At 63.8% G+C, this 25168-nt stretch overlaps 13 protein-coding genes across 13 annotated transcripts; 7 read left to right on the forward strand and 6 right to left on the reverse strand.

Annotated features, from left to right (window-relative positions):
• Positions 1 to 323: 323 nt before the first annotated feature.
• On the forward strand, positions 324 to 3186 carry AMSG_03507 (uncharacterized protein). The gene is made up of 2 exons (XM_013904408.1): positions 324 to 695; positions 822 to 3186. Exons 1-2 carry the CDS (start codon positions 399 to 401, stop codon positions 2757 to 2759), a joined length of 2235 nt encoding a protein of 744 aa, XP_013759862.1. The 5' UTR covers positions 324 to 398; the 3' UTR covers positions 2760 to 3186.
• Positions 3187 to 3427: 241 nt separating this feature from the next.
• AMSG_03508 (endoribonuclease L-PSP) lies at positions 3428 to 4021 on the forward strand (the record flags this gene model as incomplete). Its single annotated transcript, XM_013904409.1, has 1 exon — positions 3428 to 4021. One exon carries the CDS (start codon positions 3428 to 3430, stop codon positions 4019 to 4021), a length of 594 nt encoding a protein of 197 aa, XP_013759863.1.
• On the reverse strand, positions 3729 to 4734 carry AMSG_03509 (uncharacterized protein). Its single transcript, XM_013904410.1, has one exon. It carries the CDS (start codon positions 4719 to 4721, stop codon positions 4077 to 4079), a length of 645 nt encoding a protein of 214 aa, XP_013759864.1. The 5' UTR covers positions 4722 to 4734; the 3' UTR covers positions 3729 to 4076.
• Positions 4735 to 4869: 135 nt separating this feature from the next.
• On the reverse strand, positions 4870 to 6774 carry AMSG_03510 (MIP family channel protein). Its single transcript, XM_013904411.1, has 2 exons — positions 6567 to 6774; positions 4870 to 5816 (listed from the first exon to the last, which is right to left on the reverse strand). Exons 1-2 carry the CDS (start codon positions 6704 to 6706, stop codon positions 4967 to 4969), a joined length of 990 nt encoding a protein of 329 aa, XP_013759865.1. The 5' UTR covers positions 6707 to 6774; the 3' UTR covers positions 4870 to 4966.
• Positions 6775 to 6864: 90 nt separating this feature from the next.
• Positions 6865 to 9219, reverse strand: AMSG_11769 (uncharacterized protein; the record flags this gene model as incomplete). The annotated part of the gene is made up of 2 exons (XM_013904548.1): positions 6865 to 8961; positions 9151 to 9219. 2 exons carry the CDS (start codon positions 9217 to 9219, stop codon positions 6865 to 6867), a joined length of 2166 nt encoding a protein of 721 aa, XP_013760002.1.
• Positions 9220 to 9344: 125 nt separating this feature from the next.
• Positions 9345 to 10423, reverse strand: AMSG_11770 (uncharacterized protein; the record flags this gene model as incomplete). The annotated part of the gene is made up of 2 exons (XM_013904549.1): positions 9345 to 10097; positions 10418 to 10423. 2 exons carry the CDS (start codon positions 10421 to 10423, stop codon positions 9345 to 9347), a joined length of 759 nt encoding a protein of 252 aa, XP_013760003.1.
• A 198-nt stretch (positions 10424 to 10621) lies between these two features.
• AMSG_03512 (uncharacterized protein) lies at positions 10622 to 13658 on the forward strand (the record flags this gene model as incomplete). Its single annotated transcript, XM_013904412.1, has 2 exons — positions 10622 to 11871; positions 11918 to 13658. 2 exons carry the CDS (start codon positions 10622 to 10624, stop codon positions 13578 to 13580), a joined length of 2913 nt encoding a protein of 970 aa, XP_013759866.1. The 3' UTR covers positions 13581 to 13658.
• A 35-nt stretch (positions 13659 to 13693) lies between these two features.
• AMSG_03513 (uncharacterized protein) lies at positions 13694 to 16017 on the forward strand. The gene has a single exon (XM_013904413.1). The coding sequence runs from the start codon at positions 13769 to 13771 to the stop codon at positions 15080 to 15082; it is 1314 nt and encodes a 437-aa protein (XP_013759867.1). The 5' UTR covers positions 13694 to 13768; the 3' UTR covers positions 15083 to 16017.
• A 477-nt stretch (positions 16018 to 16494) lies between these two features.
• AMSG_03516 (uncharacterized protein) lies at positions 16495 to 17989 on the reverse strand (the record flags this gene model as incomplete). Its single annotated transcript, XM_013904414.1, has 1 exon — positions 16495 to 17989. One exon carries the CDS (start codon positions 17987 to 17989, stop codon positions 17063 to 17065), a length of 927 nt encoding a protein of 308 aa, XP_013759868.1. The 3' UTR covers positions 16495 to 17062.
• Positions 17990 to 18423: 434 nt separating this feature from the next.
• AMSG_03517 (uncharacterized protein) lies at positions 18424 to 19173 on the forward strand (the record flags this gene model as incomplete). Its single annotated transcript, XM_013904415.1, has 1 exon — positions 18424 to 19173. The coding sequence occupies one exon, from the start codon at positions 18424 to 18426 to the stop codon at positions 19171 to 19173; it is 750 nt and encodes a 249-aa protein (XP_013759869.1).
• Positions 19174 to 19194: 21 nt separating this feature from the next.
• Positions 19195 to 21632, reverse strand: AMSG_03518 (two component regulator propeller domain-containing protein; the record flags this gene model as incomplete). The annotated part of the gene is made up of 1 exon (XM_013904416.1): positions 19195 to 21632. The coding sequence occupies one exon, from the start codon at positions 21630 to 21632 to the stop codon at positions 19221 to 19223; it is 2412 nt and encodes an 803-aa protein (XP_013759870.1). The 3' UTR covers positions 19195 to 19220.
• A 227-nt stretch (positions 21633 to 21859) lies between these two features.
• AMSG_03519 (uncharacterized protein) lies at positions 21860 to 22593 on the forward strand. Its single transcript, XM_013904417.1, has 2 exons — positions 21860 to 21923; positions 22377 to 22593. Exons 1-2 carry the CDS (start codon positions 21875 to 21877, stop codon positions 22565 to 22567), a joined length of 240 nt encoding a protein of 79 aa, XP_013759871.1. The 5' UTR covers positions 21860 to 21874; the 3' UTR covers positions 22568 to 22593.
• Positions 22594 to 23253: 660 nt separating this feature from the next.
• On the forward strand, positions 23254 to 25159 carry AMSG_03520 (uncharacterized protein; the record flags this gene model as incomplete). The annotated part of the gene is made up of 4 exons (XM_013904418.1): positions 23254 to 23293; positions 23327 to 23397; positions 23644 to 24719; positions 24767 to 25159. The coding sequence occupies 4 exons, from the start codon at positions 23254 to 23256 to the stop codon at positions 25125 to 25127; spliced, it is 1548 nt and encodes a 515-aa protein (XP_013759872.1). The 3' UTR covers positions 25128 to 25159.
• Between the last annotated feature and the right edge of the window lie 9 nt (positions 25160 to 25168).

The raw sequence follows: 25168 nt of genomic DNA on the forward strand, positions 1-25168 counted from the left end.
TGATAGTATGATGCGATCCACATATATAGAGTAGATCATAAAATATAATAGAGATATCAGATATATATGAGTATATACAGATAGGGAGAGATGGATAGATAGATATATATAAATATATAAAAATAAATATAATATATATTATATATATATATATATATATATTATATATATATATATATATATATATATATATATATATATATATATATATATATATATATATATATATATATATATATATATATATATATATATATATATACCCCCCCCCCCCCCCCCCCACACACACACACACACACACACACACACACACACACCTGTCGTATAGTTCAAGGGTGGACGCAAGCGGAAGTAGAGAACACGAGGGGGTGGACAGGGGAGGAAGGAGGCCAAGGACAATGAGCAGGCAGCGGGCCGAAGGAGCTCGGCCAGGTACCGGGTCTGGCCGTGGTCGTGGTCGTGGTCGTGGTCGTGGTCGTCACCGAGGAGATCTTGAACTTGAGACTGGCTCTGGTCGTGCGAGTGCTAGAGGGCGACCTGGTAGCAGACTTCCTCGGGGTGCTGCTGAGAGTATGCGCAGAATGAGTGCTGGTCGCCCTCGGCGAAGAAGTACTGCCTCAAGCATGCCCGCCAGAACCTCGAGCCGCAGTCGGCATAGCTTCCAGGGCGAGACCGTTGATGTGTTCAACACTAGAGTACGCGAACAGCGAGAGAGGGAGGGAGAGAGAAGGAGGGAGGAGAGGAGAAGAGAGGCGGCCATTGACGTTGGATCTCCGTCTGCCATCTGCACCTCTCACACTCACAACGGGCGATCGTGTTAGGGCAACGAGCGATCGGCGCTCGGCAAGTGGCTGGTCTCGGGTGCTTCGGCGATGGTCAAACGAAGCTACGATCGCAAGGCCAAGAGCTATGTGCTGGTATGTGACGGTGGGACAACAACGACCATGCAGCTGCCCAAGTCTGACAAGCGTCCGCTCGGCCTCCACCATCGCTTCTTGGTCCTGCAGCTGTGTGTGGCCGAGAAGCGGACGCGCGACGGCGAGGCACGGCCAGACGACTTTTCTCTTGAGCTGCACATCACGGACGACTCGGAGAGGAAGCGCCGGTTTCACCTCTCGACCAAGGTGCGCACGCTGGTTACATCGGCCCTCCACGCACAAATCCCGCTCGGCTTTGTCCGCCGGAGCGTGTGGGTCAATCTTGTCCTAGACCTGGCGTCACTGGTGGCTGTCAACTACCCGGGTGCCGCGTTTGAGACACTCGACACCATCGTGGTCAAGCCCAAGCTCCTCATCCGCCGCATTTACACCACTGCGTACCCGCTCGCCGACACGTCTGGCGATGTCGAGGTCTTTCCTGCTTGGACACCACCAGGCGACGACGCAGGGCCGGTCCCGAGGCCGTTTGCCTTTCCCACTGGCGTAGCCAACGTGGTCCAGGTCGTCGACATGGCCAAAATTATGGCAGCAGCACCGCGCGACGAGCCTTCGGTTGATCTGCCTGATGAGTCACCCCCTCGCTCGCGGAGCGTACGCTCGATACGTGCACCGCAGATCCCGCGTCGGTCGTCGATGCCGGCCGCAGAGCTGCAGGCCGAGGGAGGCGCGGGCCTCGACCTAACCCCAAGCTCGGTGTCAGCGCGCTCGGCCTCGGGTCACGCCCACTACCCGGGCTTTGCAGGCGCGCGTCGCCTCCCGCACACCTACACCATGGCGCGGCGCAACTCGCGCGACAGCGGGCTGTCGCCGGCCGCAGCGTCGGCGTCGCCGCGGTCACGGCCGTCGATCTCGTCCTCGCCGCCACTCGGGCTCGACATGCACATCTCGGGCTCACCACTTACCGTCGCCACACCACCGCTCACTGACGAGCGGTCGCCGTCGCCACCCGTCGTCCGGATGAACGACCAACCGCCGTCGCCCACCGCCGTCAAGGCGCTCGCCACCCCCGAGCTTGGTGCATCCCAGTCGTACGACGCCACACCGTTGTCGTCGATGACTGCCGCAGCTGACGACGACTCGGTACTGTTTGACTCGGGCGCGTCGCGCGCCGCATTGGGCTTTCCGCCGCGCACTTCTCTGCCCGACCGCTCCCCGCCCGACAGCCGCCGGACTTTTACCAAGACATTCCCGACAACCTGTACGACTCGGACCATCTCGCTACCAGCGAGCTCGGCGACGACGAGCGCGGTGTCGGCGTCGGCATTTCGATGGACTCGACCGACTATGCGTGGCACTTGTTCCCACAGCGGTACAAAGGCCCGCCGCCAATGCCCACGGTTCCGTCGCCGACTGCCTGCACCGGCTCGATGCCCGGCTCGCCGGCGTCTGGCACCTCGATCGGCGACTCGGTCGGTGATGTCTCGCTCGTATTCTCGTCGGGTGAGATGGAGATGTTTGCCGATTCGGACGGCGACGTCGCCGTCGACAGTGAGGTTGAGGCTCTCCTGCTTGGCTCGCCACCGACTGTTGCGCACCGAAACGGCAGCGATGTCGAGAGCGACGATGCTGCTGCCGATTTTGAGCTCACCATGCCAGACCCGGAGCCGCATGTCGGACCGGCGATGCCGGCCACGGTGGCGGCGTGGGGCGAGAGCGCGTCGGCGCCGGCCGCAACCCCGCCGCCGGCGCGTAGACCGCCCACCGCTGCCGGCCGCAACTCGCGGCTCATTCGCGAGAAGATGCCCTCTCACCGGATTGGGACGCCGCAGCGGACCCGGCCATCGAGCGCCGCCCCGCGGCGATCATACTCGCCGCCGCTAGTCACCGCCACCGACATTGCCTCCGAGGCAATGCCGAGTCTGGCCGAGCTCAGCAGTCTTGAATCGGGCGGGCCCCTCTTTGACGAGCCTTTGCCCACGCCTGAAGCCGCCCTTCCGCTCGTCCGCAAGTCACTCACCATGGAGCTCACGCCCGAAGCCCGCCGCCGGCTGCGAGAATCGGCGTCACGGGTCTCACGCCCCGTCACTCCCGACGACGTACCTAATCCTGCAGTCCTCCCTGGCGAGAGCAAGGCGTCAACACCATCGCGGGTCCGCGAAGAAGAGTCGGGCAAGGAGCTTGAGCTCATCTATGACCCGATTTTGCACTGCTTCTTTGACCCGCGCTCCTTTGTCTGCTACGAGATGGTATGAGCGCGCGCCCGACCCGTGACTCGAATCCGCCAACCCACCACCATCACCACCGCCACCACCACCATCATCACCGCTACCATCATTGTTAAACCCCATCCATCCCGCTCTCTGTCGTGCACTCTGATGTGATGATCAGCAAACCTCCACACCAGATACGCTTTCGCAACAGCAGCAGAGCACGCAGCCGGTCGAGTGACTAACCAGCCGTCAGCAACCCCACCGCCACACACACACACACACACACACACACACACACCACTCACCACTCACCACTACCACTACCCCCTGTACCACACTATGTCGTCGACGTCAACCAACGGAATCGGCTATTGCTTCTCAGACCGGGCGCAGGGCATTGCCAACTACCCGCACTGTCGGAGGGCCAACGGCCTCATTTTCGTGTCGGGCATCTCGTCGCGGCGGCTGGACAACACGTACGTGGGCGTGACCGAGCGGGCTGATGGTGGCTTTGATCTGGACATTCGCGAGCAGACTCGTGCTGTCCTCGATAACATTGCCGTCATTCTCGCCCGCGTCGGTGCCTCGCTCGACAACGTCATCGATGTCCAGGTCTTCCTCGTCGATATGAAGGACTACCCGGGCATGAACGAGGTTTACAACGAGTACTTTGATTCCGAGTCGGGGCCAAGCCGTACCACCGTCGCCGTCCACCAGCTGCCCAACCCGGCCAAGCTTCTGGTCGAGATCAAGGTCATCGCCCTCGACCCCTCGCCCGAGCCCGCCGTCTACGCCCCCGCTGCTCTCACCGCGCCTGCCGCTGCATCCTGCCCGGTTGCCTCATGCGCGTCGGTTGTTGCCTGTGCAGGCCTCACCAGCCTCGTCGTCGTTGGCGCTGCCGCGCTCGCTGGCATGTTCTGGCACCGCCGCTGAGCTGCAGCCGCTCCGACTCGAGCGGCGGCAACAAGATTGTCACATGGCTGCGAGCCTACAACGGCTCGAGCGAGGTGATCGGCTTGAGATCGTACTTGGCAATGACGTCGGCTACCGTCACGCCCTTGTGTGCATCCATCCAGGTCTCCCACTCGAGACCCTTGCGGACAAGATTGGGGTTGGCCACGCGCAGATCGCTCGCCAGCTCGCGCTTGGACGTAGTATAAAAGACGTGGTAGAGCTCATGGACCACCTCCCAAGACGCCGGGCGGAAGACCAGATCCTTGACCACGTAGCACGGCGGAACAGTCAGTGTCGATGAAGCTTCCGAGACCGCCAGCGCCATCGGTGGGTGGTGCCGGAGCCACTCGAGATGGGCCTCGAGGACCGAGTGCTTGCAGCTCCGCAGCGCGTACTCGGCGAGGAGATCGTCGGCCACATCTACGGTATACATGTAGTTCTGAAGGCTCTCGCGGACCCACTGAACGAGCAACATACCGGCCTGCATGGCCCGGAACCCGCGCCGGCTCCGCGCTTTGTTGAACGGTGGCGGTTCGCCGCGTTCGACGCGCTCGTCGACCCACCCGCGCCCGTCGAGGACCCAATGGGCGGTGTAGAGCATCTGTGCCGCCTCGAGCGCCATCTTGACCACATGCTTCGAGCCGTGGTATTGGGCAGGCACACCAAAGAACAGGTTCATGGTCGCCGCGCTGTGGTCCGAGTTGGGTGGGCGGGACTGAGACATTTACACGCCAATAAGACCCGGCGTGGCAGGCACCTCTCCACCTTCTGTGGCTCTCTACTTCTGCTGCGACAAACACAGATGACTTGGGCAAGCAAGAGATACGTTTGCGGCAATGTGGCGGCTTTTAGAACGCTTGTGCTGAGCTCAGGCGGGCCGGACCAGCACGCATATGTTGCAGTTGCCGCGACAAGGACAACAGATTAGGCCGACTCGGAGTAGTCAAAGGTGTACGAGTCAGAGCCCGAGGCCGAGGCCGAGGCCGAAGCCGAGCCCGAGCTCGAGCCTGAGGCCGAGCCCGAGCCCGAAGCCGAGCCCGAAGCCGGGCCCGAGTACGGGGCGGCGGCCTCAGCCTCAGCCTTGTTCTCGAGAACCTTGATCTCCTTGTCGGCGCGGTCGTCGTTGTTCTTGGAGCCGTACTCGGCAATCTGCTCAAACTCGGGGCGAGTGTCGAGGAAGACGAGGACGTAGACGAGGGCACCGATGATGCCGCCGATGAACGGGCCAAGAAGGATGGCCCACCACGAGCGCGTGAAGCTCTCCGAGACGATCCACGGCGCCAGCGAGCGGGCCGGGTTCATCGAAGCACCAGTGACAAAGGTGAGCGCAAAGTGACCGGCGCCGAGCGCAGTGCCGATGGCGAGCGGCGCGTTGGCGCGGGTCTTGAACTCGAGCTTGTACTGCTGATCGACGGCAGTGCCCATGATGACAAAGACGAAGAAGGCGGTCACAATGAGCTCGGCAAAGAACGCCTGTGCGTCAGTGATGCCGACACCCGCCGTGTTGCGGGCAAGGCCGGCCTTATGGCCGGACTCGCCGAGGAGGCCGTAGGTGGCAGCCGAGCCCACAAGGCAGCCAGCAACCTGGACAACAATGTACAGCGCACCCTTGATCGGGTCGATCTCACGGGTCACAATCATGCCGGCAGTAACTGCCGGGTTGACATGGCAGCCGGAAACGTGGCCAATGGCAGCGATGAGCGAGATGAGAGTAAAGGCAAAGACAAGGCCGTTGAGGATGGCCAGGCCCAGAGTCGAGGTCGAAATCGCGGTGCTACACCACACACACCATCATCATCAACATTGCCATCATCATCATGAGTCCATTGCTCCCCACGTACGCCTGCCATACCTGCCAGAGCTCATCAAACGACATGAGCAAAAAAAAAAAAGTATCCACTCAGAAGGGGGGCCTTTTTCACCCCCATCCCCCACAGTCAAGCCAGTGGACTGGACGAGATGCAACGCCAGTTCCACGAGGAACTGAGAGGAGAAGAGGGGGGTGGGGAAGGAATGGAGGGTGGGGAAGAGGGGGGGGGGGGGAGGGGTCGGAGGGGAGACGCGAGAAAGTGGGAAGAGGGGATGAAAGGCGTCCTGCTTCGCACAGAAGCCAGCGGGCGACGGGCGGAGGGGGATAGTGGGCGAGCGGGGCGGGCCGGCTACTGCTGGAACGTACTCCTGGAAGACGGAAGTGAGGGTGAGCGAGGGCAGGAAGAAAAAAAAAAAGTAATCCACTCAGAAGGGGGGCCTTTTTCACCCGCAACCCGCTGTGCCCATCCCCCACAGTCAAGCCAGTGGACTGGAAGAGATGCAACGCCAGTTCCACGAGGAACTGAGAGGAGAAGAGGGGGGTGGGGAAGGAATGGAGGGTGGGGAAGAGGGGGGGGGGGTCGGGGTCGGAGGGGAGACGCGAGAAAGTGGGAAGAGGGGATGAAAGGCGTCCTGCTTCGCACAGAAGCCAGCGGGCGACGGGCGGAGGGGGATAGTGGGCGAGCGGGGCGGGCCGGCTACTGCTGGAACGTACTCCTGGAAGACGGAAGTGAGGGTGAGCGAGGGCAGGAAGATGATGTAGAACGAGCCAATGAACTCAGCGAGGAGGGCACGGTTCCACTCGGCCTGGAAAGGCTCCTGGGCGTTGCGGAGGAGGGGTCCGGGGGCAAACATGGCAGCGAGAAAAGCGGGTGGCCGAGGCGAGGAAAAGGGCGTGGGTGAGCCGCGACGACTCGCCAATCGGCAGACGCGCGTTTGTTTCCAGAGGCGTCGTCGGCCTGGCTGTTGCACAGAGATACACCATCCAACAGTAGCAACTACAGATCGCAAAGTTAAGCCCGCTCATAGGCCGAGTGGGTGTGATGCCGGAAGAGGAGCTCCTCATACGTCGGGTATGGGTAAAGCGAGGCTGGGAGGACGAGCTCGGCGGTGTCGGCCGCGGCGCGAGTGGTGGCCATGGTCGAGGCCACACCGGCAGCAACCTTGGTGGCGGCTGCAGGCGCCTCGCCCGAAAGGGCACCACGGAGGGAGTCGAGATCCGCGGCGAGCTTGGCGGTGGCGGCGGTGAGGTCGCCGTAAATGCCGGCCTTGTCGGCTGAGAACGAGGTGGTCGAAGCGGCGCCGCCGGTGGTGGCCTCATCGGTGGCGGCGGCGGGGAGGTAGCCCTGCTGCAGCATCTTGAGCATGGCGGTGGCCTCGAGCTCGATTGTGGCCGAATAAGCCTCCATGGCAATTTCAGCTCGGGCGAAGACAGCCTCGCGCTCGAGAATGCCGGTCGACGAGAGCAAGTCGACGTTCTTGTCGGCGGCGATGGCGCCGAGCGCCGAGGCCGAGTCGCGGTTGTTGGGAAGGCCGCGACGCTCGGCCTCCTCGGCCCACTCGTCCGAGTAGGCGTCACCATTGAAGACCACATGCATCGAGTCCGCAAGGACGGCGCTGACCGCGTCGCGGATCGAGTCGCCGGCGTCGGTCCGCTTCGAAATGGCCTCGAGGCCGTCGATGACGGCGGCGTGCAAGAAGGTGAGCGAGGTCGAGATGTCCTGGTTGGAGCCGACGGCCCGGAACTCGAACCGGTTGCCGATAAACGGCATCGGTGCGGTCCGGTTACGGTCCTCGACAGAGGCCCGGAGCGGCGGGACGGCCCGTGTGCCGAGCCCGAGCACCCGGCGAGCGTCCTCCGAGTAGCCCTCGAGCGCCCCGCCGGCAAGAACCGCATCCATGTGCGCCGTCAGGTTCTCGCCAAGGTACATTGACATAATCGCCGGCGGCGCCTCCTGCGCACCAAGCCGGTGGTCGTTACCGGCAGTCGCAACCGAGGCGCGGAGCAGGTCGCCGTGATGCGCAAAGGCGTGGACAACGGCGGCAGTAAAGGTGGTAAATGCCGCCTGCTCAAAGCTCGCCGAGCCCGGCGCACACAGATTGACGCCCGTCGACGTTGTGAGCGACCAGTTGTTGTGCTTGCCAGATCCGTTGAGATTAGCAAACGGCTTCTCGTGGAGGAGGACAAAGAGCTCGTGCTCGGCAGCCACATCCTTAAGCACCTGCATCATGAGCTTGTTCTCGTCGGCAGCGACATTGGTCACGCCAAAGATCGGTGCCGTCTCGTGCTGCGCCGGCGCGACTTCGTTGTGGAGTGTCGCGCACGAAATGCCGAGTGACCACAGCTCGTCCTGCACATCGCGGAGCATGGCCTTGACCCGCGGCGGGACGGCGCCAAAGTAGTTGGCGTCAGTCTGCTGCCCGCGCGACGGCGCGGCGCCCACCAGCGTCCGCCCCGACGTCACGACATCCGGCCGCTGCAGGACCAGCTCGCGGTCGAGAACAAAGAACTCTTGCTCCCATCCCACCTCGGGCACAACCTTGGTCGAATCCTTGTCGCCCAGCGCCCGAAGAACCTTGAGCGACGCCTCGGAAATGGCCTCCATCGACCGCAGCAGCGGCGTCTTCTCGTCGATCGGCGTTCCCTCGTGGGTCACAAACACCGACGGGAGACAGAGCGTGCCGGACCGAACCCACGGCGCAGACGTCACATCCCATGCCGTGTACGCGCCGGCACGGTGCGTCCCGCGCAGTCCGCCATTGGGGAACGACGAGCCGTCCGTCTCACCAGAGAGCAGCATCGAGCCGGTAAACGCCGACGTCACGCGTCCAGACTTGAACGCCAGAAAAGAGTCGTGCTTCTCGGCTGGCCCCTCGCGGAGCGGTGAAAACATGTGCGAGTACGAGACTGCGCCGCGCGAGACGGCCCAGTCATGCAACGTCGCCGCGATGTCATCAGCCGCCGCCGCCGACAACGGAGTTCCGTTCGTCTCGCACTCTGCCAGCGCAGCCTGGGACTCGGACGAGAGAAGCGAGAACGAGAACCGGTCAGCCCCATATGATGCGTCCACCACAGACGCCGACGACGAAGCCAGGGTGCTCGAGAGCCACTATCCGCCCAGCACCACACACACACATCAACCGTGCCGAGAAACTCGACCGTGTGAGTCGAATCGCCAGCGGAACAAAATGCCAACCAAACCAGGCGCTACGGCAAACGCACCCCCCCCCCTGCCAACGGCAAGTGGCTACAGGCAACGTAGACGAGTTCCTCAACTCTCATCAGAAGATCAGCGTACGCGAGAACCAGTAGAAATAGCAGAGAGTGCAGCTCGGCGTGTAGAGCCAAGGTACGTAGCCGACAGCATGCTCGCTTGTGCGGTGCGGAATTGAGCGGTCGCGGCAGTGAAAGAGCGGTGCTTGTTCGCTGTTTGTGGCTGAGGGAGGGAAACGAGTGTCGTGAGTTTGTTCTACCGTGCGACGGCCTGTGTTTCTATTCGAAGGTTCGTGATGTGCACGAACTGACATGCGCCAGACCGTAAAGCACAGCGCGGGCAAAGGCCTCGGCCGCCGCCGGTGCCGTTGCACCGCGGGCAGGAAACATGTGGTCAGCACCTGGAACGCGGACAACACGGGTGTGCTTGCGGTCGACTAGGGGCGATAAGTCCGGATCGTAGTCATCGGACGCAACGATGACGATCGGCGTCGAGGCCGGTATCGGGCTGGCCTGAGCGGCTTCGAGCGAAGTGTGAAACGCCGCCAGCTCAGCGCGGGCGGCGGCAGCAAATTGCGACGTGGCCGAGAGGCAGCACGGCTTGCCGCTCACCGGGCCGACGCATCCGGCCTGCTCCGGCATGGCGCCAGCGAGCACCAGGTATGGCGAGACGCCGAGCCGGGCCAGGAGCCCCACAATGGCAAACGACCACTGGCCTCGCCCGACATCAGCCATGAGCGCATCGTCGGCTGCTGCGCTTGCAGCATCGACGGGATCGACCAGGACTAGCCCGTCGCACCACCCGCTGACAGCCGGCGACGAGACCACCATTGCGCCATAAGACCAGCCGACGCACACCCGCGACGAGAACAGCTCCGGGCCACGCGGAAAGGCTTCCATCAGCGCATCAGCCAGTGCTATCGCAGCATCTTGCGCCGTTCCGGCGGCACCGGCAGTCCCAGCTGCGTAGCCCGGCCGAGTAAAGGTGCAGATGGTGGCATGCGGCGGGAGCCGCGCCGCCGTCGAGACCGCCTTTGGCTCGTGGAGCCATCCCAGTGCGTCTCCAGTGAAAGGAAGTCCCGCATCGACAACCACTAACGTCCCTCCACCACTGCCATGTCCTGTACACACCAGCGGTGGTGGTGGTGTGCTGTACGCTCCATGAAGAACCTGTCCCCAGCCAAGCAGCGCCGCGGCCGCGACAAGAGCCACAGCGCCTGCAGCCGACAGCGGATCCATGGCAAAGAAGAGAAAGAACTGCGATTGAGCGAGTGAGTGAGTGAGTGAGTGAGAACGTGTGTGTGCGTGTGTGTGTGTGTGTGTGTGTGAGGGAGTGAAGTGGAGGTTCGCACTGGCATCGATCGGGGTCGAGAGGGGGAAGGACCGGTGAACGAGGTGGGCTGCCGGGGCCACGGGGGACGGAAGCGAGCGTGTGCCGGACTCGGTCTCGGTCGCAGTAGGGCGACACTAGCCGAGCTGGCTACACCCGTCGCTGTCGACCACGCATCCGAGAGTTCGTGTAGAGGTTGGCACAAGAGGCAGCGATGGCAGTGAGTATGGTCTGGGCCGAGCTTTCACATACTGGCGTGCCTTGTGCCTCGCTCCGCCTTCCACACGCTCTCGAGGCGAGCAGAGCTCTGGAGGCCGTCCTGGTCGCCCTCCGCGCAGCAGACACAGTGCCGGTGGTTGACTCGGATGCTGCCGAGCTGCGGGTCTACGGCCTCAACGAGATGGCGCTGGAAAACGCTGCTGCCCAACTCGCTCCCATGGGCTTCGCCCTCGGCTCGCCCAGAGCTGTCCCGCTCGACTCGCCCGAGTTTGTGGCTGGCTTGGCGGCCGCGCTTCCGATGCGCGTCGCTGAGATCCTTGGCGACGGCCATGCGCCGCTAGGTGGCTACGTTGTCGGCGACATGCTTGGCGCGGCGAGGCCCGGTGAGGCGTTCAAAGGTGTGCCTGCTCTGGCAGTGTCATCGGTTGTCGATGTCGCGACCGGCGCGGTTCTGCTGGTCCTTACCCCAGTCCGCCTCGGCGTCTCAAAGTGGGTGAATGATGCGGCTTCACGCGACGTCATTGTTGCCCCACTTGCGCTCCGCGCTGTAGTGCAGAAGAGATGGAGTGATGGCCGGGTCGAGGTTGTCTTTGATGACCACGTGACAAGCGTCGTTGACGAGTCGGTGCTGTTTGCGGTCGATGCCCAGGCAGTCCTTGCCCACGGCAAGCCACCGATTCTGGGCACCAATCTTGGCCCGATCCGCGACACCTTTTCACCTGTACTTGACCCGCGACTGGCAAGTCACGGTCGAGGCATCCTCCCGCTGCCGTACACCACCATGCAGTCGTTCACGTCGTCTCGCCTCAAGTCGAGCCGGCCTGGCTCGGCCCGCTCGCGCCGCACACCCGGAACTTCCAGTCGCCCGACCACCCCGGGCACCGCCACCATGACCTCGCCTGCTCCACTGGGGAGCGATGCGTGGAATGCTAGCGAGGCGATCAGTAGCAATGGGCAAGAGGATGGCAAGAGAAAGGACAAGGACAAGGACAAGGCCAAGAGCAAGGACAAGGCCAAGAGCAAGGACAAGGCCAAGAGCAAGGACAAGGCCAAAGCAAAGGCGAAAGCAAAGGCGAAAGCAAAGGCGAAAGCAAAGGCGAAAGCCAAGCGCGCGCTTTCTCGAGGCGATCGCCCGGCAAAGCGGGCAAAGCTTCTGGACAATTCTGCGACAAACCAGGCTGGCAAGCGAGCAGGCTCAGGGTCGTACTCATCGTCATCGTCGTCATCGTCGTCCTCGTCATACGACTCGTACTCGGAGTACTCTGAATACTCCAGCAGCTACGACTCATACTCGAGCTACGAGCTACGAGTCGTACAAAGATGGTGGAGACGCACCGGCAGTCGGCGCCGGACTGTCAGACCTGGGTGGGGCTGGAGACGATGTGGCAAGCGTAGGCATGACCGACCTCACAGGGCCCGTCTTCAACCTCGGGCACCAGTTGGCACGCGAGCCGTGGCTCTCAGCTGCTCTTCTGTATGAGCTGAGCCGGACTCGCGACACGGTGGTGAAGCAGACGGCGGCATCGCTGTGGGTGGCTGCCGCCAAGCTGACATCGAGCACGCCATCAGGTAGAGGCGGCGAGGCGAGCCACGCCAAAGCTGCATTGCTGCAACACCACCCTGTTCCGTCGTCGGTTGTCGACGTCAGCGTTTACGCGCCGATCCTGGGCGAGGTGATGGCCAGGATGGAGCCGCAGGCTCGGGCACGGTTGTTGCCTGCTCTCGGCTCTGCGGTCGAGGCCCAAGTCCGGATGCTGTTTGCACCTTACCCGCTCGCCGGAACGCTGGGCCGCTCAACGACAGCCGTCGGATGGCAGACTGCCGCCAAGCAGATCGCGCAGGCGGCGCCGTCAAGCGGCGCCACCAGCGCAATGCACAACCCGGACCCCACATGTGGGCCAGTCACCGTTGGCTACGCAGAGAGCTGGATCGAGACCGATCCCAACTTGCTTGAGCTCTGGTCGTCGGCAATGCTGGAGCCGCTCGCTGGTGCTGTAGGCGCACGGTATGTGGTGCTAGCGCCGTCCGCTGAATCGCTTTGGCGGCGGGCACTGGCACTCGGTCGGAATGCCGCCTGCGAGTACGAGACCGCGCGGCTGGGCACTCTAGCTCCGATTCAGCTCGACGCGCCGGGGCTCTCCAGTGCGGGAGGCGTTGCAACACTTGAGACTGGGAGCGTCGATGACTACCTCAAATCGCTGAGTACTGCACTTGGTGCAGTTCGGGGTGCCGAGACAGGCGGTGAGCCTGCTGTTGTCCTTGTGGTCAACGCCTTCCCCGAGGCGATGCTGCCAGCGGCGAAGCTCTGGGCCTGCATCGGTGCCGCGGTAGGGGACCAGGCCGTGGTGCGAGTTGTGCCGCTGGCGGCAGTGTGCGAACCGAGCAGCGGCAAGTATGCCCTCGCTCTGGCGCACGATGTGTACGCCAGCGTGGGTGCGAGCTCGCCACGTGCGTGTGGCGGCGGCCTGGTGACAGACCACTGGCGCCCGGCAATCGCCGCTCCTACGCTCCGCGACCGTGTTGTCGTCGTTGCTGTTGCGGCCACCATCCGGTCTGGCCAAGTCGCTGTCGTCGCTACCGACGGTGAGGGCACTCTCGCCGTTCACGGTGTTGTTGCCGCCGCAAACTGCGGCGAGCTGGCGCCGGCTCTTGTGGCCAAGGTCGCTGAGGCCAAGTGGCAGCCTGGCTCGGCCTTTACCGCCGTCGCTGTTCAGGCTGCGCAGCGCGGCGGCTCAACAGGCCTCCCAAGCCTCGCCTCACTCGACTTTGGACGTGATTGCCAGCATTGCACCGGCGCCGTCTTTGTAGGCGGTCACGTCGTGGCTGTCAAGCCTGAATCCGACGCAGACCTTGTCTCTCGGCTCCTCGCACCGCGGCCGTCGCCGAGCACGCCAACCGTGACCACGCCGCAGCCGCCCCTCGTCGCCCTCCTCGATCACCTCGCGGTTCTCGGCTCTGTGGCGTGATAAAGTCTCGACTTGTGACAGTATGCAGCCTCTGATCGAGACAGGCGAGTCGATGTGAACAGGAGAGGAAACATGAACCAAAGTGGGAACAACGGCACGGGCGAACACTGCTCGCGAGAGGAGCTCCTTTTCGCCTTGGCAAGCCCTCTGCGTGGACAAGAACCTTGGACGTGCGGCAGCCGGGCAACATGGCGGGCCACTTGGGCGGTGCGGATGGGTCTGGCTGGTCTGAGGAGAGTGGAGAAGGTGCGGGCGGAGCATGGCAGCGGGCAGGCATGCGTGTCTCCTTCCGAGACGATGTCGGCCTTGCAGCACACGACCGACGATGGGACGGGGTGGCTGGCGGAGATGAGGTCAATGACGAGCCCTATGTCCATGGCGAAGACAGCGAGCGGGGAAGAGACCGTCGGGAGCGCCGCGAGAGCGGTGAAGATGGCGGCGAGCGTGATGACGACGACGAGTACTCCGAGTCGTCGTCGCATGTGGCTACGGATGGCGCTGCGCTGAGCGGCGAGGATGTGGCCTCGCTCCGCAACGCCTTCCCGGCACGGGCCGGTTGTGTCTTTGGTGTGCCGGAGCTCGCACTCATTGTTGTGGCTCAGCTTGCGGATACTGATCTCTGCACGCTGGCGCAGGTCTGCAAGCTCTTCAACGTTCTGCTCGACGATCCGTTGCTGTGGCAGCGGCGGTTTCGCGCCCGCTGGCGGCGGGCACGCCCGCATCGAGTGTGGCGCTGGGCCGAACGGACTGGCTGCTCTCTACGGCAACTGTACGCGGCCGAGGCCGTCCGCGAGCGCGCGCTGCGCGAAGCGCTGACCTTTCAGTGGTTCGATCCTGTGGCGAAGCTCTGCTACGAGGCGGTGCAGGTTGGCGAGTGCACCTACGATGTGCGGTACACCACGCTGCGCGAGGCGCAGCTTGGATTGGTGCCAGAAGAGATGCGTGGTGGGGGCAGCGCGGGTGCGCCAAGGGTTTACTGGCGCCGTCGGCAACGGCCGCACTCGCGGACTTCGTCGGCGTCGGGCGACGACTCGGGTGACTCGTCCGTCTCGACGCTCTCGTCGCGTGACTCGACGCTCTCGGTCATGTCGGCCGTCTCGACCGTCTCGGTCATGTCGGGTCTCTCGGTCCTCTCGGTGGTGACCAACCACTCGGACTCAACCATTGTGCCGTACTCGCGTGGCCAGCTGGAGATCGTGACGGCGTCTTCATTTTCACTCAACGGCATGGAGTTTGTGCTCGACGATTCGGATCCAGACGAGGCCGTCTTCATCAACAAGCGCAACCGCAAGCATCGCCTCGTCCGCCTCTCTGGCAATGAGCTGCTGCGGTTCTCGTCCGACGACGACGATGCCGACGATGGTGCGTCGGCCTCGCACGGTTCGGCCATTCTGCCCATCGTTGTCGAGGAGGAGGTTGCCTTTGTCGACGACGACGAGTACGACGACCTGCCCTCACCTCCATGCTCGCCTCCCATGGCAGAGAGCTACGTCTCGCTGTGAGCTTCTAAGCTTGCGAGGTGCGGTGCTGCAACAAACGACGCCTCTTGTTTGCGGCAAGCCTCAGCGAGCCCGTTCCCGTGCCCGAGCTCGCGCGGCTAGCTGCGATCGACGGCCACGGCCCTTGCGGCCACGGCCCTGGCGCTTCTTGCTCTTCTTGCCAACCCGCAACGCAGCGACCCGATCAGTGAGTGTGGCGACGTGTGCACGGAGACCAAGCAGCGCCAGCGCCTGGTCAACACTGGGCGCGAGTCGCCGCGTGGCCGCTGCGTCGTCCATGACGCTCCCGGCGCCGTGCTCAGCAGTAGGCGCAGGGGCGGCCCTGGAGGCTCGTCGTGGCGGTGATCGGCGCGGCGAGAGGACGTACCGCTCTGGGCTAGGCCCAGCCAGCGGGTGATGCGCGCGCAAATGGGCGAGCTCAGCCGCCAAGCGGTCCCGCTCAGCCGCTGCTCCGGGCTCGTCCGCATCCACTGCGGAAAGCTCCACCTGCAACCTGTGCAGTCTGTCAAGATACGCGTCCATGGCGGCGACAGGCAGCTCGGGTACTTCCGATGGGAGTCTGGCTGCGACAATTGATGGCGCAGCCGTATACAATGCTGGTCGTCTCCCAGGCGACCGCCCAGAGGGTGAGCCTTCCAGCCTCTGGTTGTGTGTTCTGTGCCTCTGACCTGTCCTTCTCCGTCCGCCCCTCCGCCGCCGCGCCAGTGACGACGACTTTGACGGCGACGACTTGGAAGGCGATACCCGGTGCACAGCAGCCCCAGAAGACGGTACAACACCCGCAACCACCGTCCGGGTATAGGCACGTGCCGAAAGCATGAGGTGGAGGAGTGTGAGGGCGAGGCCGGGAGGAGGCAGCGTGAGCAAGAGGAGGGGGCTTGGAGGGCGGGAAAGCCCGGTTTGGCGCCAGCGATTTGATAAAGGTGGAGGTGAGCCAAGAGAGGAAGACGAAGGAGTCAGTCGCCCCCCCCCCCCCCCCTTACCCTGCCTCGTTGCCATATGACCCGATACGGACACGGACACAGCCTCGGAGGCAAAGAGGCACATCTCCCTTCTCTACCCCCCCCCCCCCCCCCCCCCCCCTCCCCTTCTTGCCATGCAAGTAGAGGACGGGGCCAGCCAATCTGTGGCGCTGGGCATGGTGGCGAGCGGGCTGGCCGGAGGCGCGGCTCTGGCCTCTGGTCTACAGTATCTGGCACCGTGGCCACAGGTTGCTGCCTTGCGCAAGGGGACGGTGGCGGTTCCGCCTGGAGGCGCGCCGCGGGTTGTGGCTGCGTTTACCTCGATGGCATCAAACGCCCTACTATGGGGTGTGTACGGCGCGCTCGTCCGCGATCCGGCCGTGGGCCTCTCGGCCGTCTTTGGTGTCGTTTGCACTGTCTACTACTGCGCCGTGTACTACGCAGCGGCGGCGGCTCGGGCGCGAAAGGCTTTTCATGTCACAGTTACGGGCTCAGCGCTGGTGGTCTCGGGCATTCTGGGGTATGTGGCAGTCTTCGCGCCGCCCGGCATGGCCGCGGCGCATCTGGCGATCTTGTGCGCGGTGACGGCAGCGGTGATGGTGGCTGTTCCAGCACTGACGCTACTATCACAGCCGAAGGGGAACGAAGGCGGAGACAGAGAGCATGACGGCGCTGATGCCCTCGCGGCTGCTGCCTTTCAGTCGTCGCTCCGGCACATTGCGCTGGCGACGGTGGGATGCGTCCTGTGGGCGGCGTACGGCGCGATGGTCGGCGACTTTGTCCTTTGCTACCTCAACGCGCTCGGTGGCGTGCTCGGCTCGGGCCAGCTGGCAGTGACTGGCTGGCGGAAGTTTGTGATAGCACAGGCGGCAAGCGCCAAGGATGGAGGCGCCGACGGCAACGCGCGGGTCGGCGGCGTGGCAACTCGTGCCGAGACGAGCCAGGCCCGGACGCGGTCGCGGCACCGCGGGCGGATTCACGACGTGTGACGCGGGCGCGACATTGGATGATGAGCAGGCAACTACTGCTGCTCGCGCTCGGCACGCGGGACAGAGGTAAAGAGGCCCTCGTCGTAAAAGTAGGCCGACTTGACGCCGGTCGAGACGCCGATCTGGGTGGTGGACGACATGATGACGGCGCCAGGGTTGAGCTCGAGCCAGCGCTGCTCGATGGCAGAGCGCTCGGCGGCAATGAAGAGGCCACAGGCGTTGGCACGCATGATAAGGTCGTATTGGTCTTTGGTCTTGCGCTGGCGGGCGTTGATAGGCACGTCGGCGTACACATCCTCAAAGATAAACAGTGGCTCGGTGCGAGCGGCCACGTCGGCCGAGAGGATGGGGCGCTTTGTGCGTGGGCGGCCCGGCACGCGGTTTGTCCACTCGCCGTTCTCGTACATGCCCTCAGCCTCCATGTCATTGGGATCTCCAGCCGTCGAAGCAGTAGTCGAGGCAGCTGTGGCGCCTGCAGCGGCGCCCGGAACAGCAGCCCCACCGTCGCCTTCCGGGCGATCGTACTCAAAGCCTGGAATGACCGAGTCAAGCGGGGTCGAGTCCTTCTTGCCCTTCTTCTTGGTGGCGGCGGGTGCCTTGCGGGCCGGCTTGGCAGCCGGGGCTTTGCGCTTTCGTGCAGCGGTCTTGTTTGTCTTGCGCTTGCGCTTGGATGGCGGCATGAGAAAGTCCTCGTCCTCATCCTCGTCCACCAACTCATCCGAGCAAAAGTCGTCGTCTTCGGGCTCGTCCGACGGCACAAACTCGGAGCTAGCCGACGGCGACTCTGGCTGGTACGACGACGAGAGATCGTCCGACGATGACGCCCACTGCTTGGACTTCTTCTTCCGCTTCTTCTTCTTCTTCTTCTTCTTCTTCTTCTTCTTCTTCACCTCGATCGATGACAACGACGAAGACATCGACGACGACAGCAGCGACTCGTCGTCGTCTGAGAACGACATGGCGGTGGAGGGGTGGGGGTGGAAAGAGAGATAGAGATAGGTCTTTTGTGTGTGTGAGAGAGAGAGAGGGGTGTGCGTTGTTAGTGACGCGTGTGTCCGCGTGTGCGTGTGTGTCTGGAGCAGAGAGAGGTGGGGAAGGGGGGTAACGCTACGCTGGGGTTGTCACCCGCCCGTGATCGGAGCCCGGGTCACAGCGGACGGCGACTCGCCGAGCAAACCGAGGCGACTGGCCAGGCCAGGCCAGCAGCGGTGGATTCGTTGATTTGTTCGACAGCCGGAAGGGCAACGGTTTCGCCCCGGTTTTCGCCAGCAAAGAGGTTTGCGATGGCTAGCAGAGACGAGGGAGGCCAAGGCGTGCACAGGCTGCAGACTCCTCGTCACCGCTTCCTGCCGCCACTCCCTTTCTTGGACAAAGTGGCCTTGAGGTGGTTGTCATGAAGGGCACCCGGCTGAGAACCAACCCCAACACGTACTACAATGGTTTGGTGGCTGTCCGCCACGCCGTCCGGGCGCCGGCAAGCTACGAGCTGAAGGCCAGCCTCAAGTCGCGGCTGCTTGACGCGCCGGCTGTGGCGCCGCCAACACGGCGAGGCCTGTATCTTGATGAGACTGTGTCGTTGGGTGCAAAGGAGGGCATCGAGGAGAGTGAGGCGGCGGATTCCGGGCGAGCTGAGCAGAGCAGGGTCCTGCCGCCGCAGGTGGTGGTGGTCGAGCCGGACGAGCACGAGCTGGCCCCATTCGAAAAGGACACGGCCGCAGCGCTTATCGGCGACCCGCCGGTCTTTATGAAGTCGCGCAACACCATCGAGAGTGCTCGCTTTACTCGCAGGTCGCAGGCAGGGCGCGATGCGCTGCTGGAGAAGGAGCTCATGCGGTCGGCGCTCGCCCGGCGGCGGCAGGAGCCGGCAGATCTTGACGAGACGCTGACGCTCAACGAGGGTGGCGCGTTTGCGCCTGAGTCGTACGCGTCTATTGCGCCCAAGAACGGCGGCTCGCTCGGCGCCCGCCGCTTTGCCCAAGTCTCGCGCTCCAGCGGGCGTAAGCCGTACCCGACCCGCTACGAGCGCGCGTATCCCATCGCAGGCTACGCAGGCCACATTCCGACAACCAACGCACTGCTCGAGGCGGGTTACACCAACATGCTGCGGATTGACGGCAACCGCGACTTTGGCTACGGATCATGAGCCTAGCAGTGGGCAATAAAGCGGGCAGAATGTGTGGGAGTTTGCGGCTAGGCGGCGATGAGCCCGTGGTACACCGCCATCCAGTAAGGAAGCAGCCAGACGCCCGGGTCGGGCTCGGACATGCCGGAGCCCTGGTTGGCGATCTTGAACGGGTTCGAGTTCCAGCGGGAGAAGATCTGCTCGTCGTAGGGGATGAGGTTGACGGCCTGCGGCCCGCCGCCACGGGTGGCGACCGGCATGGGCACGAGGTCGATGCGCTGGGTGGTGTCGGTCGGCCAGGTGAGGATAGAGGTCGGCCACTGGCGCAGGGAGTCGCGAGCATCGGCAATGAGCGGCTCGTTGCTCGGCGCCGCTGCGCCGCCGTGGCCGACGGCGTACACGGTGTTCCACAGCGGCGACTTTTCGGTGGCGATGCGCGCAAACACTCCCTCCATGCCGAGCATCATCGACGACTTGAAAGCTGCGGTCGCCGAAGGCGCGAGCTGCATAGTGGCGAGCGGAGTAAAGTTGAGCTCGTCGTCGGAAAAGTTGTCATCCTTGGGCCACGTGATCTTGGTGTTGATGATGTTGACGTCATAGCCGTGCTTGGCAATGAGGTCCTCGAGAGCCTTGGTGTACTTGGCGTCGCCGGTGAGCTCGTAGGCAACCGAGAGGAAGCCCATGACCTGCAGCGAGTTGAGCCCGCGCTCGTCGCGCCACGAGTACTTGCCGTTGAGGTAGCGCGGCGACCAGACGCCCCAAGTGGTCCGGTTGCCGTAGTGGCCGAACAGCAGGTAGTCGTGCTCGATGAGCGTGTCCATGAGGTTGGTGACAAGGGCAACGACGCGCGCCTTTTCGGCCGCCGTCTTGGCCACACCCATGCGGAAAGTGACGGCTGCGCCGAAAAAGTGGCCGGTGATCTCATCTGACGACGTATCGCCCTTCCACTCGAGCTTGCCGGCGTACTCGGGGTTGGTCGAGTTCCACCAGAGGCCAGCGCCGCGGCCGGGAGTGCCAACCGGCCACACCGAGCGCGCCGGGTAGCCCTTGATGTTGGTCACGTTGTTGAGCAGCTCAAGGCCCTCAAAGTAGTGCCAGGCGAGCGCACGATCGGCCTCGGCTCCGGTCACCGCGTACTTGTACGAGAGGCCACCGAGGAGGAGGCCGGTCCACAGCCCGTTGTTGTCGTTGGGCATGTCGTACCAGGAATCAACCTGACCAAACTTGGCCAGCCCGCAGTCGCCGGCCAGCCCGTATCGATCGTGCCGCGAGAGCATGGCCTCATAGATCTTGACCTTGCTCGCAAGCGTTGTCGGCGTGAGTGAGAGAAGGGTGAGCCCAGTCTCGGTTGCCGCCACCACCACCCCTGAGCCCGAGATGGCAAGGGCAGAGATCGTCGAGCCGGCGATCCACCGCGGGCCAGAGTAGTACGACCACGTCCCGGACGTGATGTGCCGGATGACGATACCGTTGATGGTGCCCACAAACAGCTTGGTCTCGCCGGCAAACGCGCCTGAGCCATGCCAAACCGCAGCCGCAGTCATGTTGGCAAACGGCAGGCCGGCGAGCGCCGGGTTCCGTGCAATGCCATCAAACCTAAGAATCTGCAGGTTCGGCTGCATCACCGTCAGCGCGTCCTTGGCCGCCATCCACAGTGAGCCAGCCTTGGAGTCGAAAGCCAGCGCCGATGGCGAGGCGGCGATGAACCCGTGGCGGTAGACCCAGCGCCAGACGCCACCGTCGAGGTGGAACATCGCGCGGTGCGTCGAGACCGCAAGCACGTGCGTCGTCGGGTTGTACGCCAGCGCGCGCACAAGCTCCAGCTCGGGCGCATGATCCGGGAGTGCAGACGCCGGCACGCGCACAGGAGTCGCTCCAACCTCGCACTCGAGCGACCACAGGCCTTCAGCGTCGCCGATCCAAGCGCCACCGTCTGCGCCAACCACCACCGGGTTGGTCAAGTTGGTGAACGAACCCAAAAAGGTGATGCACTCGGCGGCGCCGCTCCGGTGGGAGTCAGCAGCGCGAACCACAACGTCGTCATCAGCAGAGCCAGCGAGAGCTGCAAAGAGGCTGGCCTCGGGGCAGAAAAAGCCGCCATCAGGGTTGACGACAAGAATCCATCCGCCGCCGCTGGCCATGCGGAGGCCAGGCTTGGTGGGTGGGAGGCCTGCCGGGAGCTCGACAGCCTTGGCCGGAGCCTCTGGCGACGCCGCGTTGACCAGATACAGGCCGCCAGCTGTGGCCGCCACCACCGCATCTGGAAGAGAGACAAGCGGAGCAAGCGAGACGACCGGTGTAGCAGCCGGAATCCCATTGACCGGCCACGCCGCAGCGTTGCTTGCCGACTTGTACACGGTCCGGGTGGAAAACGGCTGCAGGTACGGGCTGTCCTCCAGCGGGAAGGCTGCTCCGTCCACAGCCTGTGCCACTAGCACCAGCACCACCATCAGTGCCACGAGTTTTGGCATACCCTTCATGGCTGGTGTGAGAGAGAAGGGGTAGGCGAGGAAGGTGGGAGTGGCATGGCAGACGGCAGGTGAAAGTGGAGGGCAGCACGTGCAGCGAGCAAGCGGTCGATGGCCAGCCGGCCGGCTGGTCGTGGCGCGGCGGCGAGCGGTGACGGGTTGACCCGGGGGGGGGAGGGCGGGCGGGGAGGTGGGCAGGGCAAGGGAGGGGCCTACGACATACTTGGCAACACTGCACTTGGCAACTGAACGACATGCCGCTGTTCAACTACCCGCTGGGGCTTGGTGTCATCAAGAACAAGGGTATGTGACAGAGGGGGGGGGAGTCGTCGCAGCGGGTGGGGTGGGTGGGGGGTGGGTGGGTTGGTTTTTGGTCCGCTCGTCGGGAGTGGTGTGGAGGAAGGCGGGGAAGGGAAGGGGTTTGGATGAAGAGGTGGGAGGCAAGGGAGGATAAACGAGGAGCAGGGGACGAGGTGGTGGAGGGGGCTGGAGGGGGAAGGGAGGGGTGTATGGGGAGGGAAGGGCGAGGAGATAGTGGTAGACGGCGGAACCGAGGTGGGGCCTTGGATCATGGCACGCCCGCTTCGGAGGGAGGGATGAAGGAGCGCGACTCATATAGTATGGTGGATGGTTACATGCGTGCGATGGTGTGTGTGTGTGTACTGGTGCTTGTCTGGCTCTCTGTCTGTCGGGTTGTGGTTCGGGCTGTGGATGGGGGTGGGCTGTGTGGGCGTCCTTGGTTCTGAGGGAGTACAGCCATTGAGGAGTGGGCCCACTTCCGTGAGAACACACACAAGACGTTCAAGTTTACCAAGCGGACGTCGCTTTACGGCATTGTCTTCTGCATTGCTGTCCCTGCAGTCGTGCACTCGTTTGTCAAGGAGGAGGAGCTGAAGAAGACCGCCGTCGGCGTCACCAACCACTCCAAGTCCCAGGACTACCTCTAAGTGGTAACACACACACACACGCACTCGCGCACACACACACACACACACACACACATACACACACATACACACCGAAGGAATTGCAGCTACCCCTCAGCTTCGTCCTCTGACAATATAGAGGCGGCCAGGATCAGCAAGCCCTCTAACGTGCTTGCCATCGACTCCACGACCTTTTCCGGGCACACGCCGTTGATCACGGCGGCTCAGATCACACACACACACACACACACACACACACACCACTTCTGCCTGACCTTGCCTAGACTTGCTGCTTGTGACCTGGCTCAGGCATGACACTACGCCGAAAGCCGCGCGGGCGGACAGTGCCTCGTGTTGTAGGTCCAGGCTCTTTGCGTGCTCCAAGAACCGGCGACTTGCTCCGAGTCCATGCCCACCGCCCAGTTCAGACAGCGGCGGCGTCGGCCGGAGAAGCCACCGCCAGCGGCCGCAGCGATGGCAATGAGAGCCAAAGCGGCGGTCGTGGCGCAGCCAACAATCATGACAACGACGACGACGACGATGATGCGCTGGCTGCCATGCGAGCCGAGCTGAGGCAGTCCATAGAGGCTGCACACCGGCTCGACGAGGCAGCAGCCGAGGCAGCAGCCAAGCCTCTGCACTACGGCGCGCCCAGCAGCGGGCGGAAGAGAGCAGCGCCGGCGCTAGCTCGCCGGGCGTCCCGCATGATGAAGAAGCGCAAGTCGCTGGCAGGCAGCTCGCGACCAGGTGGGGTGGGCTTGGGCGTGGCACCCGGAGCAGAGTCCGGCGAAGGCGAGAGCGAGAGCGGGAGCAGCGACGAGGCGCCAGCGCTGGCGTCGGTAGCGCATCTGGTCCGCAGCCGGAGTGACGAGCATGAGCATCCTCGACTTGAGCGCGGAGATACCATTACGCTCGCGTCGGTGGTGCCGATGCCGCTGCCGCAGGGCGGGCGGGCAGCGGTGGGCGCGGGGCCGAGCCGGAGTCGAAGCAGACTGCTTGCATCGGCGCGGGCGGCGGCGGCAGCCAGCAGTGCTGGTCCATCGTCGCACTCGCAAGTACGCCGACGGCGTTCAACCGGAATGGCACCGCGGCGGCAGGAGCCGCGCCAACATGCTGTCGTCCGTCGGGCAACGCACATCGGGGCGCCAGCCGAAGACGATGATGATGACGACGATGACACGGCCGGCGGGCCTTCGCGGCGGCTGGACGCGTCGGTTGACGTCTCGCGCAACGGCATTGTGCAAGTCATGCTTGACGACGTCGAGTACGCGCTGGACGGGCTGGCCACTGTCTGCGGCTCAGCCAGCATGCAGATCGACGCGCTCCAGCATGTTCTGCGGACCCTTGACGATCCAGACCAGCGGCTGCTCCTCCGAGCGCATGGTATGCTCCCGCGAGTTCTTGAAGCCTTGGTGGCGCTTGCGCCGCAGAGCTCCGCCGCTGCGCTAGTGCGACTGCAGGTTGTCGACGCCCTTGTCGGCGACGGCCTCTCGCTCAACATGCTTGAGTCCCGGCCAGCAGCCGCCCTCCTCCTCGACGCTCTCCGCGAGTGGGCTGCTGCTGCAAAGCCGAGTGACAGCCTGCGCGAGCTCGCACTCCGCGCTGTGGCGCTGCTCAAGCTCGCAACGCAGCGGAACAAGGCGATGAAGACACTGCTGCGCGAGCTGGGCATTTTCGAGCTGCTAGCGACGGTGCTGGACGGGCTGGAGCTGGAGTCGCCGCTGCTTGTTCCGCTCTACGAGTTGCTCAATAACCTCACCCACGACGCACCTGTCAACGCAGCGTACGTGCTTGCTGGCGCGAGCCACGCGCAACAGACCGCGGCCCACGCGCAGCGGACCGAGCTGCTTGGCGCCCGCGAGTCTGTCCTCAACTCGGCGGTCCTCCTCATGCAGCTCGACGAGGAGCAGGCGGCGGCGGCGGCGGCGCGCAAGCCGGCCTACGTTGCGCCGGTGGAAGAGACGCTTGACAGCGCATCGCTGGCCGCGCTCCTGCTGCGCAAGCTCGAGTCGGCCCGTTGTGATGAGATGCTGCGCTCGGCTCGCGGCGCCACCGCCGTTTGCGGCGTCCTCAACATCCTTGTCAATGTCACAAACGAGAACGCTACCGGTGCAGCGCTGATCGGCTGCCGGCTGGGCGAGCTGGTGTGGATGATTGAGCCTGCCACGCTGCAGTCTGTGCTCCCCGCGAGCGGCATGACGTGCTCTGCCTTGTTCTTAGCCTCTTCATCAACTTGCTCGAGCGGTCGGGCCCGAACCGGCGAGTGGCCCGGCAGAGTGGCCTCCTGGCCCGAGCGCTGGATGTCTACCTCCGCACGCCGCCGTTTGACCTGGCGACGGGGCTGGCCGGCTCCGCCGCCGAGGCCGACGTCGTCCGCGCCTACGCTGGCCTCCTCATCGGGTGCGCCCTCCGCGACGAGCCCGCCAGCCTGGCTCAAGTCACTGCCGCCGTCCCTCTTGCACACATCATCGCCACCCTTGAGGCCTTTATCGCCTTTCAGGTCAACGTCGGCGTCCACACCTCGGAGGCGCACACCGCGTTCAACGAGGTCATTTCCATCCTGCGGTACTTTGACGCGTAGACGTCTCTGTGCTGAGACTACTCGAGGTCGGCAATACATCA

This window comes from Thecamonas trahens (assembly GCF_000142905.1).
Source record: "Thecamonas trahens ATCC 50062 unplaced genomic scaffold supercont1.13, whole genome shotgun sequence".
Taxonomy (NCBI): domain Eukaryota; order Apusomonadida; family Apusomonadidae; genus Thecamonas; species Thecamonas trahens.

Excerpts from the sequence above, each read along its gene's own strand:
- AMSG_03513 (XM_013904413.1), top strand. The coding sequence starts at position 13,769 with ATGGCGGGCCACTTGGGCGGTGCGGATGGGTCTGGCTGGTCTGAGGAG.
- AMSG_03509 (XM_013904410.1), bottom strand. The coding sequence starts at position 4,721 with ATGAACCTGTTCTTTGGTGTGCCTGCCCAATACCACGGCTCGAAGCAT.
- AMSG_03519 (XM_013904417.1), top strand. The coding sequence starts at position 21,875 with ATGCCGCTGTTCAACTACCCGCTGGGGCTTGGTGTCATCAAGAACAAG. Across the intron at positions 21,924-22,376 it reads TGGTGTCATCAAGAACAAGG|CCATTGAGGAGTGGGCCCAC; the intron begins GTATGTGACAGA and ends GAGGGAGTACAG.
- AMSG_03507 (XM_013904408.1), top strand. The coding sequence starts at position 399 with ATGAGCAGGCAGCGGGCCGAAGGAGCTCGGCCAGGTACCGGGTCTGGC. Across the intron at positions 696-821 it reads TTGATGTGTTCAACACTAGA|GGCAACGAGCGATCGGCGCT; the intron begins GTACGCGAACAG and ends CGATCGTGTTAG.
- AMSG_03510 (XM_013904411.1), bottom strand. The coding sequence starts at position 6,706 with ATGTTTGCCCCCGGACCCCTCCTCCGCAACGCCCAGGAGCCTTTCCAG. Across the intron at positions 5,817-6,566 it reads CTCACTTCCGTCTTCCAGGA|CACCGCGATTTCGACCTCGA; the intron begins GTACGTTCCAGC and ends TGTGTGGTGTAG.